Source organism: Engystomops pustulosus, chromosome 1 (genome assembly GCF_040894005.1).
Source record: "Engystomops pustulosus chromosome 1, aEngPut4.maternal, whole genome shotgun sequence".
Taxonomy (NCBI): domain Eukaryota; kingdom Metazoa; phylum Chordata; class Amphibia; order Anura; family Leptodactylidae; genus Engystomops; species Engystomops pustulosus.
Window position 1 is genome coordinate 9,182,019 of NC_092411.1, and position 11,817 is coordinate 9,193,835.

General features: G+C 44.4%; 1 protein-coding gene across 5 annotated transcripts; it reads right to left on the reverse strand.

Annotated features, from left to right (window-relative positions):
• Positions 1 to 3,932: 3,932 nt before the first annotated feature.
• LOC140116190 (uncharacterized) lies at positions 3,933 to 8,903 on the reverse strand. 5 transcript variants are annotated; one of them, XM_072132861.1, is made up of 10 exons: positions 8,778 to 8,903; positions 8,641 to 8,674; positions 6,381 to 6,851; positions 5,673 to 5,711; positions 5,307 to 5,351; positions 5,159 to 5,218; positions 4,953 to 5,009; positions 4,675 to 4,710; positions 4,181 to 4,569; positions 3,933 to 4,095 (listed from the first exon to the last, which is right to left on the reverse strand). In XM_072132861.1, exons 3-9 carry the CDS (start codon positions 6,848 to 6,850, stop codon positions 4,521 to 4,523), a joined length of 756 nt encoding a protein of 251 aa, XP_071988962.1. In that variant the 5' UTR covers position 6,851; positions 8,641 to 8,674; positions 8,778 to 8,903; the 3' UTR covers positions 3,933 to 4,095; positions 4,181 to 4,520. The 5 variants fall into 5 exon arrangements, with proteins under 5 accessions (XP_071988962.1, XP_071988961.1, XP_071988960.1 ...); XM_072132860.1 differs by lacking the exon at positions 8,778 to 8,903 and having other exon boundaries at positions 8,641 to 8,763; XM_072132859.1 differs by lacking the exon at positions 8,778 to 8,903 and having other exon boundaries at positions 4,675 to 4,707; positions 6,381 to 8,763.
• Positions 8,904 to 11,817: the final 2,914 nt, after the last annotated feature.

An 11,817-nucleotide genomic window follows, 5' to 3' on the forward strand; every position in this document is an offset into this window, starting at 1 on the left:
ATATCATATACTGCACCACAGGGGTATATCGTAGGCTGCACCACTGGGATATATCATAGGCTGCACCACTGGAGCATATAATAGGCTGCACCACTGCAGTATATCATATTCTGCACCACTGGGGTATATTTTAGACTGCACCACTGGGGTATATCATAGGCTGCACCACTGGGGTATATCATAGGCTGCACCACTGGGGTATATCATAGGCTGCACCACTGGGGTATATCATAGGCTGCACCACTGGGGTATATCATAGACTGCACCACTGGGGTATATCATAGTTAGCACCAGTGGGATATATCATAGGCTGCACCACTGGGGTATATCATAGGCTGCACCACTGGGAAATATCATAGGCTGCACCACTGGGGTATATCATAGGCTGCACCACTGGGGTATATCATAGGCTGCACCACTGGGGTATATCATAGACTGCACCACTGGGGTATATCATAGGCTGCACCACTGGGTTATATCATAGGCTGCACCACTGGGGTTTATCATAGGCTGCACCACTGGGGTTTATCATAGTCTGCACCACTAGGGTATATCATAGGCTGCACCACTGGGTTATACCATAGGCTGCACCACTGGGGTATATCATATACTGCACCATTGGGATATATCATAGGCTGCATCACTGGGATATATCATATACTGCACCACTGGGATATATTATAGACTGCACCATTGGGATATATCATAGACTGCACCACTGGGGTATTTCATAGGCTTCACCACTGGGGTATATCATATACTGCACCATTGGGATATATCATAGGCTGCACCACTGGGGATATATCATATACTGCACCACTGGGGTATATCATAGGCTGCACCACTGGGATATATCTTATACTGCACCACTGGGGTATATCATAGGCTGCACCACTGGGGTATATCATAGACTGCACCACTGGGATATATCTTATACTGCACCACTGGGGTATACCATAGGCTGCACCACTGGGGTATATCATATACTGCACCACTGGGAAATATCATAGGCTGCACCACTGGGATATATCATAGGCTGCACCACTGGCGTATATCATATACTGCACCACTGGGGTATACCATAGGCTGCACCACTGGGGTATATCATATACTGCACCACTGGGGTATACCATAGGCTGCACCACTGGGGTATATCATAGACTGCACCACTGGGATATATCATATACTGCACCATTGGGATATATCATAGGCTGCACCACTGGGGATATATCATATACTGCACCACTGGGGTATATCATAGGCTGCACCACTGGGATATATCTTATACTGCACCACTGGGGTATATCATAGGCTGCACCACTGGGGTATATCATAGACTGCACCACTGGGATATATCTTATACTGCACCACTGGGGTATACCATAGGCTGCACCACTGGGGTATATCATAGGCTGCACCACTGGGATATATCATAGGCTGCATCACTGGGGTATATCATAGGCTGCACCACTGGGATATATCATATACTGCACCACTGGGGTATACCATAGGCTGCACCACTGGGGTATATCATAGGCTGCACCACTGGGATATATCATAGGCTGCATCACTGGGGTTTATCATAAGCTGCACCACTGGGGTATATCATAGGCTGCACCACTGGGAAATATCATAGACTGCACCACATCTGCACCTCAGCCTGTTTTAGTGGGAGGACCACGTGCATATTATTCAGCTTCAAGACTCAAGAATCCACTTGTATAAAATGTACCAAACCTTTATTTCCAAAACTTCTTGGGCCACATTTATCACTTTTGCGCCCAAAGTTTTTAAATAGCAGCAACTCCAATCACGTGACCAAGATCGAGCGAAAAACACGGGATGTAGTCACGGGAGGGAAGTGCTGATATATTTAAATCATTACATAAACAGATATAAAAATACATTGTTGCAACAAGTAAATAAACATTGATACTAAAAAAGAAAAAACATAATGAGAGGACGTAGTATGTATGGGAAAACAAAAGAACCATCTTACATTACAATCGGCAAGACACATTTGTTGTAGTTCTTTTCTTAATACTGACAAATGACGTCTGGTCTTTTGTTTAACCCTTTTGGTACTCGAGTTTCCAAAGAAATGTGGGTTTCTTTAAATGTGGCCACACTAAGGGCCACATTTATCACTTTTGTGCGCCTAAGTGTAGTAGTTGCGCCTAAATTCGGGCGCACTGTTTTGCCAGAATTATCACAAGCTACAACCATCTGTGATAAGGTAATTTCCTGCCTCTTATTAATCACTTTACTTTAACACAGTTTAGGCGCAATTTTGGCGCAATTTTGGCGCAGTTTAGGCGCAATGTTAGATTCCGGCACTTACATGTGATCCTGCTACAAGCTCCTCTCTGCTTCTCCCACAGCCCAGAATGAAGATAACACTCACAGCAGCACCCAGGTGTGTGACACCCAGCACCCAGTGACCTCCTCAGCAGTGGCTTCTCCTGGAGGGGATCCCCCAGTGCTGGTCTCCTGCTGCACCCCTGTAATTCTGCACAGTATCCCCCTCAGACACACTGGTGATACTGTGCAGAATTACATAGGGGACACTTGTCTGTAGTATCTGCTAACTTGTACAAAGTTCTCTTGCTCTTGCTGTGAGCTCAGGAGTTTGCAGAATATTTTGTAAATAGAAGGTGATGAACTGTAAATAGAGTCTGCAGCTCCTGTCTGTAATGTATCTCATGTCTGTATTATATGTACTAGTGTCTGCAGAGCATCTCATGTCTGTATTATCTGTACTAGTGTCTGCAGAGTATCTCATGTCCGTATGTCTCTTCAAGTGTCTGGTTGAGCTTTGCTGCTAGAAATGAGCTCTTCTGCAAAGGGGCTCAGTGCTTTCTTCTCTGATAACGCCACCTTCGGGCTGGAGTGTTTTTGCGCCCGTTTTTGCGCCTAAATGAAAACGTTGCAAGTGATGAATATCATTAGGCGCATCAAAACATCTGTATTGGTAAGATAAATGAGGGAAAGCTGCTTATTTTTACTGCGCGGCTAGTTTGGCGTTTAATCGCAAAATTGGCGCAAAAACGGTGCGCCTGAATGAAAAGGCGCAAAAACGGTGCGCCTGAATGAAAAGGCGCAAAAACAACAGAAAAAACAAGTGATACATGTGGCCCTAAGTGTATAAGGTGTGATCATGCCTCTCCTTCTAGAGAGTTTGTATCCCTAAGTACAGGTAAACGATATAAAGTGGGTCACTATTAGTTGTAACACCACTAATAGTGTGTCTTGCCGATTGTAATGTAAGATGGTTCTTTTGTTTTCCCATATATACTACGTCCTCTCATTATGTTTTTTTCTTTTTTAGTATCAATGTTTATTTACTTGTTGCAACAATGTATTTTTATATCTGTTTGTAATGTTTTAAATATATCAGCACTTACCTCCCGTGATTACATCCGGTGTTTCTCGCTCGATCTTGGTCACGTGATTGGAGTTGCTGCTATTTAAAAACTTTGACTACTATGTAGAGTTAGCCATGAATAAGGGTAGAGGGTCTACCTTGTACGCAGAGCCGATTATCTTTGATTCTTGTGACGACGTGTGATTCTATTTTGTACCCAAGAGTTTTGGAAATAAAGGTTTGGCACAAGTGGACTCTTGTGTCTTGAAGCTGGATAATAAGCATGTGGTTGCCTAAACTCTAAAGGAAGCTGGAGGATCCGTGCTTGTTGAGTCTACTACACTCCAGGTGAGCTGACACAACTCTTTTGCTGTGGACAGGAAAAGAACATTATACTGTGTTCCCGGGAGCACAGAGATGCTGTTATATAGCATCGGGGACAGTAAGACGTTGGGGTGTGTATCATATGTTATGGTCGCACATCGGGGTTGTGCCCCGTTCCCTCTTCCACCCTGAAAAAGATTGTTGACAAATTCCGTACATGACTAAAAAACTCTTTCATGTGGTTTTATTAGTTTTTATTAGTTTTATTATTTTATTCTTGGTAAGTACTCGGGGGGGGGGGGCAGTTTTTCCTCCATGACCCAGGAGCGGTGGAGATAGGGGGGTCCTTGTCCGGATTTGTCTTTGGGGCTTCTGTGCAATCAAGAGGAGGCCCTTGAAGACCTCTGCTGCAGAAAAATAAAGATTGTATTTCAGTAATTTAAGAGAATATAACTGCTGGGAGGCGCAGGCTGGAGGTGTCCGTGTACTTACATTGTGCCTGATGCTGCGGCTGGATGCAGTAAATCGTGTATTGCGCTGGAGCACGTGGTGCAGGATGGCGGCGGTGACTGCACTGAGCAGGAGCCGGGGGATGGTGCTGCACTCCGTGGCCTCACCTCTTCAGGTATTGCTGGTGCATGCAGGGATCAGGGACATCACGATTTGGCAGTAGTCCGGTACTGGGTGGCTCCTCCAGGCAGCGTTCAGGCAGCCAGTGGGTGTAATATCAGAAATATGGGGCATCTCTGGATCTGTTCTGCTTTCCATGACCAAGAGCCCACGGAGCTGCCACCTGACATCACTGCACAGGAAGCGCATGTCCTCTGTCCCTCTAGTCTCTGGAGTCGGCACCGCAGCAGCACAGGAAGAATCTGAAGAACCTGCAGGAGACAAGACCCGGGGATTGTGGGGACATTAGTGACCGGTGAGTCCTGATATGGAGACCCCCAACCATCAAAGAGGATTGTACAGAGTCATGTACTTACCTGGAAGCTCTCAGCCCTCCACTGCTGCTTCTGCTGCTGGAGAAAAAGATAAAATATCAGTAACATCAGTGCATGGAGGAAGATAAGGGAGGAATTTAGTGCCCAGAACAACTACCACCATCATCCCCAGTCACCTTACAGTGCATTAAAATGCAATATCTGCCTCCACTAGGGGGAGCTCATTGCATATACGCTATAAGAGCAGTGATACACACCCCTGTGCAGTGAGCGCCCCCTAGTGTCCTCTACAGGTAGAGAGATAATCAGCTGTTACTCACGTCTTCTTCCTGCTGCCTCCGCTCAGGCACTTCGGGATCCACCACCTGCGTCTTGGCCTAAAGGAAGAATGAAGAAGATAAATCATCTGTATGTGACGAGTGACCGGTCTATAAGATTGTCCTGGGTCATGGGTCAATGCAGGAAGTATGTGCCCCCCCCCATTTGGACGGCAAAGCATTCAGTCCTCTCTATAGCCCAAACTTACTGGGTAGACGGGTCACTGGGCTCGGCCTCCTCCTCCTCCTCAGGTTCATCTTCCTCTTCGCTATAAGACAAAGAACATAAATGAAGTCTCTATTAATACATCAGTATAAATATATCATCGCTGTGTCCTCGCCGGGTTATAGACTTACATGGTATCCATGACAAAAGCTGGAACATGCTTCTCCCTTCTTACCCTAAAATAGGAAATAATCACTGGTTACTGGTGGTGCCAAAGCCATGAAACCCAAAACATCTTCATATATGCCCCATGTGCCCTCGTATAACCCCCTGTGCCCTCATGTAACCCCCCCAGTGCCCTTGTATAACCCCCCCTGTGCCCTCGTATAACCCCCCCTGTGTCCTCGTATAACCCCCCCCTCCCTGTGCCCTCATATACCCCCCCTGTGCCCCCGTATAGCGCATGTGCCCTCTAATTTACGGAAAAAAAAATGTCCCCCCAGTATGCAGCCCCTGTATTTGTAGTCCTATACAGAATAGAAGTGTCAGGTAATTACCGTATTGGGGCCTGTGATCCCATCACTCGCCACCACCACCTGTTTGGGGAATGTGATAAGATACATGATATATATATATACAGGTCAGGAGATTCTCATTCACAGACACAATACAATGTATAACAGCAGGTATTTCCATAGATACAACCAATCTCATCCCTTATGTACCAGGCCCAGATTCTGTGTCCTATTCCAGGTCCATTAATGAGGGGGATGCATCACGGCTTGTGTAGCAGTTTTCATGGACAGGAATTGCAACTTTTTTCCTTTAACACCAAATAGGTGGAGGACGGGGACACCCCGGACTAGAGCATTAAAGGGGTTTTCCCACGAAGGAAAGTTAGGGTTAGGTTTAGGGTTAGATCGTTTCCGCTATCTGCCTGGGTCTCAACAATGAGATCCCCAAATGAGCAAGTTAGGCTCTACCGTGTGAATAGGGCATATCTTTCCTTTATGGGAAAACTCCTTTAAGAATGAATTAGAATTGCACTTTCTGTGCCTGTTACACTGTGTGAACCCCCTGTACTGGTGGCTCCTTCCCTCATGACATTGGAGTCTGTGTTTCTTCTTCACATTGACCCTGCATGAATGACCTAAGTAGACAATCCCCTGATATACCAAAGGCCTGACCCTCTTATATATCCAACACTAAATACACCGTCGGGGGAGTATAGTGATTGGTGCATTGGCGATCTGTGATATACTTACTCTGATGTCTCCGCGTCCTCCTCCTCCTCTTCCTCCTCGCTCCTATCCCAGATGTTTCCATCCTCCTCCATATCCTCCTCCTCCTCACTGTTCTTCCACTCCGCCAACTTCATCAACTTGTTCTGCAACTCCTCCAACTCCCTGCTGTTAAATCCCTCCATCACCTCTCCGATGTTCTTACTCTCCGCCATCTCCTCCTCCATCTCCTCCTCCTCTCCGATGCTCTCACTCTCCTCCAACTCCCTGATGTTCAACACCTCCACCACCGTCTGCTCCACCTCTCCGATGTTCTCACTCTCCTCCAACTCCTCCTCCATCTCCTCCAACTCCTCGATGTTAAACACCTCCACCACCGTCTCCTCCACCTCTCCGATGTTCTCACTCTCCCTCCTCTCCATCCACTCCTCCTCCACCTCCCTGATGTTAAACACCTCCACCAACGTCTCCTCCATCACCTCGTCGTCCTCCATTCTGTAAATAAATAAGTCAAGAGTAAATGTTATGGACATCACCGTGATCTCTACACCTCCTCACCTCTTTCATACTTCGGTGTACGGAGATGTGTGTGATGTCATTTTTTGTGCATTTGATGACGTTTTCAATGCTACAATTTTTACAGCTGTATGACCTTTTAATTACTTTTCATTGATTTTTTAATATTTTTTTTTAAATGGCAAAAAGTGGAATTTCCGAATTCGGGTGCTATTTTCCGTTACAGGGTTAAACTCCGGGAACAGGCATTATTATATTTGGATAGATCGGACATGTTGCAAGGCGGTGATACATAACATGTTTAGGATTTGTTACTGTTTATTTATAATTATATCAGTTCTAGAGAAAGGAGGGTGGTTAGAATTTTTAGGGGGGGTTTTTATTTAATTTTTTTTACTATTTTTCAGACCCCCTAGGGCAGTGATGGCAAACCTTTTAGAGGCCGAGTGCCCAAACTACAACAATGACCCGCTTATTTATCGCAAAGTGCCAACACAGAAATGTAAGTTGTGATTTATACTCCCTTCTCTGTCACAGTTTTCATTGATACCAGCACCTGAGGACACCAATAAAGCAGAAAATAGTCCCAGGTAGAGCTGTCACTTTAAAATAGCTCTGTGCACAGCAAGTCTTGGGCTGTCTGGGACTGCAGGAATATACCTGGAGTCATCTCTGGTGATGGCCTGAGTGTCCACAGAAAGGGCTCTGAGTGCCACCTCTGGCACCAGTGCCATAGGTTAGCCATCACTGCCCTAGGGTCTTTTAACCCTAGGTTGTCTAATTGACCCTACCATATACTGCTATACTACAGTGTGGCAGTATATGGGAATTTTTCACATAATCTATTACAATGTGCAAATCGCAATTTTGTAATAAATGGTGTGAAACCAGACAGCCCGGTGTCTTTGTGTGACCAGAGGCGGTCATAGCAATGGATCACCGATCCCCGATGATGTCACAGGAAGTAACAATCTAGCTAACATGGCGGCGACGGTGGCTTTTTAATGCCTGTGTTGGGCGCAATCAGAGGGTCAGCACCCGCGATCAGTGCTAGCAATATGCAACAAACACTCACACCCATGAGCCCTCTCCAAGCCCCCGGAGCCTAAGCACTACATAACTATATGTCACATGTCTCTAAGGGGTTAAATGGAAAGCAGTAATTCGGGATAGTGCTCACTATATAGGAACTTAGATACTTAGATTAGTGAGTGCAAGAATTAGTTCTCTATGGTATAACATGATGAATTATTCTGCTGCACCATCAAACTTTATACAATTATTATACAATGTATTAGTCTAGTATATACAAATTTATATATAAATAAGCAGAAAAAATTATATTAAATGAAAAATTGTGATTATTTACTGTATAAAAGTGGATGCGGGGTCGTGCATAACAATAAGGGGGTCATAGACTAAAGACCAGGAGTACACGCTATGATGTTACCGCTATATGTACATACTGTATATACAATGTAGCAGAATAATTCATCAGGGAAACACTTTGACATTGGATAAAGTAACAGATCAGGGCTCAGCCCCTTCTACCACATGGGCCCTATAGCAGTGACATCATCATCCCCCCAGTGACACCCCTGGCCAATCATGGACCCGGTGTTTAGCAGGGGAGACTATTTCCTGGATTGGCTCTTTGGCCGTCAGTCCAGCAATATATCCGGATCGCGCAGTCAAACCCAAATTGAAACCACGGGCCTCACATCTCTAGTCATCACACATTGTACATTTATCAGAAAGATGGACTCACCGCAAAAATCACTAAAATACCACCAGCACCAACTCTGAAAAAGATGAAAAGTAAAGAAGTGGCCATTACTGAAGCGGAGGAGAAATAATAGAAGACAATAAAGGACACAACAGGAGCTGGGGACACAGCGGACTTACCTCAAACGCCTACAAAAACCCTCAAAGGCGTGTAGGTTCCGCAGCTACTTATATAGCCATGTGATGTCATAATGTAGGGGGAGGAGCCAGCGGAACATTCCGTAACATCACATGCACCAGCACATGGATGGATCCTGATTGGGTAATGCAGCTGATTCATATGCATGATGTCATAATGTGTGGGGGAGGAGCCAACATCACCTCAGCCAATCCCTTATAGATGAAAGAAACACAATGTAACGAATCTATATACAGTGTCGCTGTAGTGTATATACAATCACACACATTTATGCAGTTAGAAGACACATAAATATCTACACACATTTATACACTCCTACACAAATACATACATTTACGCACTCATATACACACACATTTACATAGTTATATACACACATTTATATAGTTATATACACACATTTATATACAAAAAAGAAAACGGCAGCACTCCAAACTTCGTGAAAAAAACTAGGTGTTTATTCCACCTCCCGCAACGTTTCGGCTATGTCTAGCCTTTGTCAAGCAATTTGTGTCTGATTGCATACAGATATATATAGTCACAATGTGATGACATCATCAAAATGGTAAACAAACAATGTGCACTAGTTTGTGCTAAATCCATACAAGTTACAGTGGTTATACATCAATCAATACAGTGATACATTGTTAGGGATCATACAACATTCTAATCAAGTGAGAAGTGTAATGCGATTCAATAATATAAAAGAAATAGTGTATCATCTCACCTGCGTGGGTGTCTCCTCACAAAAATCAAAACACGCGCTCGTCGCATACTACCCGTGCGACTGCGCAAAGTTGTGACGCATGGTGGAGAGCAGATCATGTGCGCATGTCGCGCATGCGCCAAACAAGGAAAAGATGCATATCCGCGCCATATTGAAAGAGGGAATCTAGTCTCAATGGTAATGGACCGGCGCATGCGTGCAACGTCACCATGTGTCCACAATCGCCATTGTAAGTAAGGGATAACTATGGCAACGGTAAATTAGTAAGCAGTCCTGGGATGGGCAAAAGCAAAGAAATATGTCCATTGTAAATATATAGTGCCCTAAGATATACAAAGCGGCACAATGGAGGTAACAAGCCGACCCCAAGATTTTGGGCTAAGTATGGCCTAATAGGAAAAATGTCCCAAAAAGATGTGGGTCATAATTACACGGCTTACAGAGAACTGCCATCCGTGTGTATAAGCAGAGACTGCACCACACTGAGATGGAAATGAGCACATCTTCACCCCAGATAATGTGCAGTCTCACCCACTAGAGGACAATGTGTAAGATAAGCCCTAGAGGTCGGGATGTACCAAATTCAAGAGGCGTATAGCTTCATTTCTGGCATAAAAAACTTTAAATAATAGCCACATCCCATCACCCAGGGGAATACCTCGGTAAATAGGAAAAGAGGAGAGATCCACATGCGGTGAAGATGAGAATTCAGTGAAGTGACAGTGAATATCGTGATCTAGGAAAAAGAGAAAAAAATTTTTTTTGGTTAGAATCATATGGTAAGGACACCATATCCTATAATGAGGATGTCAAAAAACAAGAGTATGAGTAACATAATGAGGCAAACCATCTACTTCAGAAAATTCCGCTTGTCTTAAAGTCAACATTAAGTCCATTAGGTTTTAAGGTATTAAGCTTAAAAATCCACTCCAATTCCCGTCTTTTTAACAGTTTCGTCCTGTCCCCTCCTCTCCTCAGGGGCGGGATCCTGTCAATGAGACGAAACCTGAGTTGTCCCTCTCTATGCTTACATTCATAGAAATGTTTGGGGACAGGGAGGTCTTTTCTGCCAGCCCTGATTGTGTACCGGTGCTGGTTTAGCCGGGTTTTAAAATCGAGAGTGGTTTCCCCGATATACCACAAATTACAGGGGCATTCCAATAGATATATCACGTGATCAGAGTCGCATGTAAGGTAATGTCTAATCTCGAATGTGACATTGGTCACTGGATGGGTGAACCTATCACCTTTCAGCATCATTGAGCAATTAATGCAGTGTCTACAGGGGAAACTGCCCATTTTAGGGGAAGCAAGGAAGGTCTGCCGAGATTTTTTCTTTGGGCCTATATCGGCTTTCACCAACGTGTCTCTAAGGCTAGATGTCCGTCTATAAGAAAAAAGGGGTGGAACATTGAGTTCAGGGATGAATGGAAAGGCATCCGATAAAATGTGCCAATTTTTTAAGATGACTTTCCCTATCTTGCTACTCATCTGTGTGTAGGTGGACACAAAGGGTACCCGTTTGAGTTCCTTCTCCCTACATTTGGATTCTAGGAGTTCTTTTCTCTGCATGCCCATAACTCTATCCTTATGATCCACAATAAGTGGTGTAGGGTAGCCCCGGTCCTTAAATTTTGTTGCCAAGTTATCAAAGTTTTTTTGGAGGTTGGACTCATGGGAAACTATCCGGCGCACCCTCAGGAATTGACTGTATGGGAGAGATCTAATCATTTTTTTGGGGTGGTTGCTCCTATAGTGTAACAGGTTATTTTTATCTGTCGGTTTGACATATAGATCTGTCTGTAAAACTTTGTCCCTTAGTATTACCTGTACATCCAGAAACTGTATTGTCTCTTTTGACCAAACAAGGGTGAACTGGACATTCTGGTCCACCTCATTCAGGAAATTTTGGAAAAGGAGAAGTTCGTCCAATGTACCTTTCCATATCAAGAAGATATCATCTATGTATCGCCACCACTTCAGCACATTGCCAAAGTGGTGGGACACATAGACGGTCTCCTCCTCAAGGGCACTCATGAAAATGTTGGCATATGTGGGGGCCACATTGGCCCCCATTGCCGTACCTCTTACTTGCACGTAAAACGTGTCTTGAAAAAGAAAATAATTGCAGGTAAGAACCAATTCCAATAAATCCAAAATAAGCTTAGAGGCTCACTACGTCAAACGAAGCCAAGATCAGGTCATCGTGTGCTGTAACATCCACTGTATCTAACTTTTTCAAAAAATCAGATGTATCTTGAATGTAAGATGCAGTGTTTGTGGCAAAGGGTCTC